The sequence below is a fragment of the Oratosquilla oratoria genome, chromosome 22 (genome assembly GCF_046742065.1).
Source record: "Oratosquilla oratoria isolate Oo_2021 chromosome 22, ASM4674206v1, whole genome shotgun sequence".
NCBI classification, from domain to species: Eukaryota; Metazoa; Arthropoda; class Malacostraca; order Stomatopoda; family Squillidae; genus Oratosquilla; species Oratosquilla oratoria.
Genome location: NC_134798.1, coordinates 58,594,584 through 58,602,875, shown reverse-complemented (window position 1 = coordinate 58,602,875; position 8,292 = coordinate 58,594,584). Strand labels below are relative to the sequence as shown.

Here is an 8,292-nt window from a genome sequence, read left to right as displayed (position 1 = left end):
GAGCCCCGGGAATCGAATATGGTTCACCCCCCATTGCTTCTTTACATCTTTCTTTACTCCTTGTCCACTTATGAGTCATTGAAGAAGCCAAGGAGAGATTACATTGAGTTAAATTGTTACCCATTCACAACCATTCCCGAGTCACATCTATCTCTTGCCCACTCCCTTATTTGCTCAACAGACACCCATTTTTTCCCCCTTAAGGTCCCCTTCATCTTATCCATCAATCTCAATCTTGGTCTTCCCGTCAAATTCACTCCAACCACCTTTGCCTTTCTTACCCTTATTTTTCATTCATTGTTTTCGTATGTCCAAACCATCCCAGTATTTTGATTATCCATATCTGCCATCTCCCTTTCCACCCCAACTCTTCGTCTTACCTCCTCATTTTACACTCGATTCATCCTCGTCTCGTCTATCACACTTCTTTGATACTTCATCTCAAGCACATTGAAATTCCCCTTTCTGCCTTCCTTAAATTCCAAGTGTGTGCTCCAGACATTGTCGTAAGCACTTTCACCCCTTCATATAGCATTCTCTTTGTATCTACCCTTTAACATCCATTTCTCACGACTTTTCATTCTCCCCAGACATTTATTAGCTTCCCTCACTCTGCAGTTGTACAATTCCTACGCACACATTCCCTGTTGCATGTGACCTTAAATACTTAAAAATATCTTAACCTAATTAAATATTAACAAGCCTAATACTGGCGTAAACGACAAAATACTTAATTGTGCTTTTTCGCGCCTAAATATTTTACTGTGAAAATAGCAATGGCGTAATGGTTTCCGACCTGTACGAAAATAATTTCAAGGTGTTAGCATAGAAGTGTGACAAGTGAAAACAAGAGTATCGGTTTGTGACTATTTGCTGCTTAAAAAAGATGTTCAAGTTTGTGTACATAAGTGTGAGCATGAATATGCACTGCAAGAAAAATAATGTTTTACATTTTACTTTCCACTGACAGTAACTCATACATGGAAGGGGCCTTTCATGCCTGCATGAAGCTCAGGAGCCTCTTCACAGGACATATATTGTGTTCTTGATGCTATAAAAACAAAATTAATTACATTACATGTGCCATATCCAATTTAGATAACATATTTGAAATAATGTTTGTTCCTATAGTATTTGTTTTCATGCTTAAGTGTGTATGACCATCACGAATAATTTAATGTTCACCCCAACAGTCATAGAAAACGGTAGCTTGAGAGGAAGGGAAAATAATATTCTCGAAAAAATAATATTTAACATTACAATATTTTATTTTGATCAACTACATCATATAAAGAAGTGTAACATAAAGTAATTGCTACGGTAAAATAATATTTGTTGAGAAATAAATAAACAATAATTAATATCGATTTTTATTTTTCGAGCGTAGCATCACTTGGCGGAACAAAACGCAACGCGCGGGAAATGAGTGGACGCCATGAGAACTACGTAGGAAAGATACACTCGCTAATGATGTAAGGCTTTCCCATATAAAGCATCATATGTATGCTTAAACTCAAGGGGGATTGCTTTTGAATAGTGGCCCAAGTGCAATTAAGTGCAATATGGCTCTACAGAACTACGAGAAGATTGAGAAAATCGGAGAAGGGACTTATGGCGTTGTTTACAAAGCGCAGGACAGAAAAACACGAAAAATAGTTGCGTTAAAGAAAATTCGCCTCGATAAGTAAGTATTTTTTTCACCAATTCCAGTATTAGTGTTGCAGTTGGGAGGGGAATGTGATTATAGATTGTACTGTTTGGAGATTACCAAGGAGTGTGATAGAACTTTGCGGGTTCATCGAACTTGGTCCCGCGTGTTCGAAAATCGCATGCTCAGGTTATTTTCGTACGTGTATCTGACTGGACTCGATAACTTCGCCCTCTTTCTTCATTGTCTCCATCATGTAAACAGGAATAGTGTATTTGTTTTTTAATCCATCAGCTCGTACCCGTACAATGCAATTTTGCAGTTCTTGTTTAAATGGGTATGTATTGACTAATGGAAATTAGAGGACTGCTGGGAGAAATGGCAACTTCTACATGATGGTAGGTATTTGTATGAATAAGGGGGATTTTACCCGTATTAGGCGTAAGGTCTGATCAATAGAGAATATCGAGCTTAGTGCATTGTAATTAATAAGGGCAGAGTTCTTGTGTAGCATTGAAAGTTTCATTGGGAGTTTTTGTCGTGGGTGTTAACTGCTGTGGGTAGGAGAGTTTTACCGCGAAGTTCCCTGTAAATTGTTTGTAAGGGCCGTGGGATGTTTAACAGGATTTGGGCGTGTTTAAGGAAATTTACCCAGCATCCATTGGTACTAATATCCCGTTAGTTTCATTGTGAAAATTTTGTTTGATATTACCATAGTATAAGCAGGCATGTTGAAAATTTTCAGCATTAAGTAATTGTGAAATATTCAAGCATTTGTAATTTTGTGGTGATTAATCACTTGTAAATTAAGTGGGACTAACTTAATAAAAATTAAACTCGTCAGCATGCTAATTTTATTTGGCATTACCATGGCCTCAACGGAAAGAGATTTTATAAAAGTGGAGCGTCGGATTTTATTAATGTTTTGATGATTCATATAATTTCCTGCGGCAATTGTGTCTTAGCCATTACCAATAATAGCCCTATAGCAAATGTTTGTCAATTATTTTGTATTTTTCCAGTAATTCTTTGGTGGGCAGCTTGAGAAATCGAAATTAACTTGTGAAACATGCAGAAGTCGGACTAGTCAACATTGTGTTAGGATAGGTTGTTCTTATTATTGGCTGGGATTATTTTTCTTATTTACCCTCGTCAGCACAGATCCCAAATCCGCACTAATGAGGATTGTAGGGAATTTATTCGGATTTTGGACATCTTGCTCGTACTTACCTCAGCCCCATATCCAATCAAGGCCATGGGTCAGTACAGCTAGAAGGTAATTGTTGAAATCAAACAAAATACTGCTTGTATGTGGCAAGTCGATGCAGGCCTTATGATCAGAATTCATGTTTTAGGCGAATTTAGGTGTTTGTGATTGTTGTGGATTTAAAGACTAATGCATTAGCATTGTAACGATGCTGTAGTAGATAAGTCTTGATATGGGGTGTTTCTTCAATTTTTTTTATTAAAATCCCAGTCATTGCATGATGTAACCATAGATGAGGTTTGAAACGCAATGTAACATGATGTTAATGACCAGTCAGTTTTTGTCTGGTACTCGGTCAAATTATACTGGAGTTGGTTATTGAAAGTAATTGTGGTAAAACTTGGAAAAATGCATATTGCCAATCAAGAGTTATATATCAAGTTTCTAAATGTACAATGTGTTATGGTATACCTGTTATTTTGTGATCATAACTGAGAAATATTGATATGCTGTTGTGATCCACTAACTTTTTGTTGCATAATGGAACTGCAAGTGATGCAACCAAAGGACACGCCCTTGTTAAAAAGACTGAAATGTATTGTACACATATAAGGTCATTTTATTTTCTTAGAACTTTCTAACGAATGATTAATCACATTTGTAGGGTTAGACCATGCCCTTTACTGCTGGGGGGGGGGGGGTGTTGGCAGCATCCTTCAAAGATAACTTTGCATTTACTCGCATTTTCCCTACATTCCCTCCCATTCTTCCTCGTCATCACTCATCATGTAGAATTATTGGACTAATTGAAGCATATGGTGCTTATCAAATACTTTGGTGTTCCATGTTCAGTTATTTTATGAGAATGCTTATCTTCTATATGATTTTCACTTTATGGGCAAACGTTAATTAATGAGTGATTATTATAATGCGATTTACTCTGAATTGTATAATTTGTTGGATTGCTATAGTTTATAATAATGTTATAATTAGGTTAGGTTTATTAGCATTATTGCTATGCCTGCAAATGCCACATATCTGAGATAAATTACATAATTTTACTTTTAGTATTCATATCAAAGGTATTGCGACTTACAAATTCTTGCCGATGCCTCAAGATTCACTGAAGTGATACATCGTTATTTGCTCAAGTTTTCTAAGTTCCAGGGGGACATCTTAATTTGCATCCCACTTTACTTACTTTTATATTTATATTTATATTTTTTTAAATTAATTTTCATCCATGTCGCATAGATTCAAATAAATTGTTCTGTTTGGTCATGTTTGCTTTGTCATCGCTTTCCATCTTTCCCATTGCGTCCACAGTGTTGCGGTTGTCGTTGTGGGTGCCCCATCAAACATGTTGAAATAAAGATAAATGTTATTTCAGCTACCCGATCTTTTATGTATTTTACACCAATACTGATTTTATACTTTCGTAAATGTAATGGAACACATTCTGGGAAGAAATGACTATGTTTGCTTCATGCACATTTGTGATATCAACCATCAGTGTTTTACTTGTATGTATTATTTATGTATAAGGCTACTGTTCATGTTTAACTATAAATGTACAAAATCAGTATTGATGCAAAATATATAAGATCGGGTACTTGAAATAATGTATATTTCAACATGTTCGACAGGGTGCCCACCACGACGACCACAACGCTGTGGATGCAATGGAAAAGATGGGAAGGGATGACATCAAGCAAACATGGGCAAATAGAACAATTTATTTTAAATAGGTGTTTTTTTTTTTTTTTTTTTTCATATATAATTTAGCATTTAATGTATATGAAAAACATATTTTCATAATTGAACACATTAGGATGACCGAAGTTCCAGTAAATTTCCTCAGACAAATATTCCCGCCATCCATCAATTTATTGGTAATTTGTAAAGAAAATTGGGTATCATTCTCTTTCAACTTAAAAATGTGATTGAGTAAACTAGACAATTTTACTATTTAAATGAATTTTGGAACCGCTGAACCACTTACCCCAACCGACATGGATTCAAATGACTACTACCTCGGTACACTTCGCAAACCTCATCCAAATGCCAGAGAGATTGTGGTGGCTATTGACAGAACAATGCATTTAATAAATTCTCAGACATCATCAAAAGGTCTCTTGTCGGCATGCTCTTTTGTAATTCTTGGATTCAAAAATTAGTTATTCACAACAAAGATGAGAAATTGGAAATTTCATAGCTAGTCTGTGTAAAGATGCCCAAAATAACCCAAATTTCTGGGACGAAATGACTAGAATCAGAGTCCCACGAAGGACAATACTTACCTGTGCAAATGACCTGGTGATCTTGAACCAAAGTTAAAACTAGAAAATAGCTAAAAAGTCGAGTAGCTCAGAAATGGGAATGCCCCCCCCCCCCATATATTATCAGTAACAACGCACTCGAGAAATTTACCAGTTGTGGTAGGAAGGGGTATACACAACATCCTTTCATAGGAAAAGATCTATAACTTAGGCCTTAGGTTTTGTACTAGTGACCTTCAGCCCACTTGAAGATCTGACGAAAATACATTGAAAATAAACCTAGTTATTCATAGGCATGGGCTTAGTCAGAAGAAAATTTGTCAACAAACAAGTGCAAGGAACCACACTGCTTTTCTTTCATCACGTAGTTCTAAATCCTCATTCTAATGACACTGTTTTTAGATTATACAAAGTGAAGTGTTGAGAGTAATATCATGGTGTACCAAAACCACGCCAGTAGGGCACCTACACACTGAAACCAAAATCCTCACTGCAGTTTGTGTAAAAATTATTGGTACACAAATTGTGCTAGAGCCTGCCCCACTTGTATTGCATAAGACAAGGATTTTACTGAATACGATAAAAAATCATACAGTACAACCTACCAACCATACTGCACATTACAGCAACACTAAAATGATCACGCCAAGATCACTGAACGAAATCTTCAAGACAGATTTTTTTTGCTCAAACAAAATATCTTAAACGCTGATTGGACCTGGCCACAGAAATTGCCCAAGATGCTGAGCACCTCATCCTAAACTGCCCCATACTAACATTACCTAGACAAGTAGGAGCCATGGGTTTAACATGCCATGTCTCAGTTTATACCAGTTGTAATGCAAATGATTAGGCAAAACACCATACCACTTTCTATTTTTCAACTCTAGTCCTTGTCAATGGGGACATGTGATTTAAGTTTTAGCTTATTAGTATCTCAATGTGCCACTGCATTTTTCTTCAGAGATTGTGTGTGTGTAAATATATAGTATTGTGCACAAGTTTTGCATATTTGAAAAAATCTAACTTGGACAATAGGTCTTTATTTTTCTCTGCCTTTATTTCCAAATGTGTTTCTTTAGACTGACAGAGAGGGAGGGGGGAAATAAATGATTGTATGAAACATTTACCTCTTACCCCCCCCCCTCTCTCTCTCTCTCTCTCTCTCTCTCTCTCTCTCTCTCTCTCTCTCTCTCTCTCTCTCTCTCTCTCTCTCTCTCTCTCTCTCTCTTCTCTTCTCTCTCTCTTCATCTTCTCTCTCTCTTCATCTTCTCTCTCTCTTTCTCTTCTCTCTCTCTTTCTCTTCTCTCTCTCTTTCTCTTCTCTCTCTCTTTCTCTTCTCTCTCTCTTTCTCTCTTTCTCTTCTCTCTTTCTCTTCTCCTCTCTCTCTCTCTCTCTCTCTCCTTTTTCATATTTTGATAGAGAAAAAAATCAGATACTATTATCTGTGTGTGTACATTTTTTATATATATAAAATTGGAACTTAACTGTCAGGGCTGGTTGTCAGTATTGAAAGTGAGGCCTGGTATTATAGTTCTTTTCCAGTTAAAGGTTTGGATGTTTAATTTCATTGATGTATAAATAGATTAATGTTTTGGTTTTGGCACAGGTAAGTGTTGCATTTTGGAGACCTATTGTAGTCTTGTTGGGACAGAAATTTGATTATTTTGGGTTATTATGCACACTACATGTTTGAGAACTACCACATCTGTAATTGGTACCATAACTGTATACAATTTAGGAATGGAAAAATGTGTACTGAAACTAAGAGATAGTTATGTAGGAACTATTTAACCAAATATGTGTTTCAGTTACGAGGAAGGGTGTAAGTATGGGAAACATAGAAGGGGAAAAAGAAGTTCAGGAATAGGTACACAATAAGAATGGGGGAAACATTTCAAGAAAGGTAAAATTGATCTTTGTAAGGACTTAGGAAAATGACCTATTCATTATTATTAAATCTAAGCTTGGAGAAGGAGCAGAGAAGGTTAAAGTGGTTGAATAGGACAATTGCTCTGTATTGGGTAATGGTTAATTACTAAAGCAAAGGAAGAGTGAACAATTGTCTATATATATATATCTAGAGCTTCCTCACCCTTTGTAAGTGAGGTCGCCAAGTTGCACATGCATGACTATCCACCACTCTCATCTGAGCTCAGTATGGGTGAAGGGTCATCCTTGTCTCCTGCCCATTACCTGGGTCTGAAGCAGTGCTGCATGAAAGTACAACCACATTGAGGCCGTTTCACGTAAGCGGAGAACAGAACTGTGAGGAATCAGTTATGTCAGAATATCCTCCACGCACAACCACAATCCCTCTTCTACCCCCTCACCCATGTTTCCTTGCTCAGCATAGAAGATATAATAATATATCATTATTAATATAATAAACTGCAGTGTAATTAAGCAAACCATTCTCATGGAAAAGATTCTTAACATTCAAGGCATCACAACCTGTATGACCTTCAACCCATGTCAACGGTAGTGCGAGGTTGTTCCTTTTCCTCCCCCTCTCACCCTCTGATTTCCTTCATACCCCACACTCCCCTCTCTCTCCCTCATGACCATTCTCCCATCCTTCCCTCTTCCTTAGATGCATGTCTATCCCTCCTCTTCATTTTCCATCTTTCCACATCTCATTTTTCTTGCTTTCCCACTTGTCCTTCAATAACAGTCCATATTTTGAACCATGCAGCTTTGCCTATTTAGTCGTTGTACCTGTGATTTGCAAGTTGCTTCTTGTCAAGCAACCCCATTGACCAATGGTATTTCACTGAAAAGACATTTTGTTTACAAACATTTCACCAAACGGGGCTTATGATTAAATGTATACAGTCTTTCATATATTTCTCTCTTGTATCATAAAGCAAAATATTAAAGAAGTAGAGAGGAAATGTTTCACAGACATAACTAGAAATGAAAGATGGCCGTAAAGCATTTGTAGATTGATTTTAAAGCTTGTGGGTGATCTCGTAATAGTGTCTGGTATGCTAATCATCATTTTACAATGATTACTTTAGGTTTGTGTTTAATGTTTGATACTTTTCAGTTTCCACAATTCAAATCCTGATATTGCCAACTCGTTTGTCAACTCCCAATCCAGCTGCTTTGTACTTAGTTTTGAAACTAGATGACAAGCAGTTGGGTGGGTGATTGCC

General features: G+C 36.7%; 1 protein-coding gene across 1 annotated transcript in view; it reads left to right on the top strand.

The window, feature by feature from the left end:
* The first annotated feature begins 1,401 nt into the window (after positions 1–1,401).
* The window catches only part of LOC143037619 (cyclin-dependent kinase 2-like), a 61,238-nt gene continuing 54,347 nt past the window's right edge, over positions 1,402–8,292 (top strand). Inside the window, exon 1 of the mRNA XM_076206138.1 lies at positions 1,402–1,684. Coding sequence (XP_076062253.1) covers positions 1,563–1,684 — 122 coding nt within the window. The 5' untranslated portion in view covers positions 1,402–1,562. The remainder of the gene's footprint in view (positions 1,685–8,292) is intronic.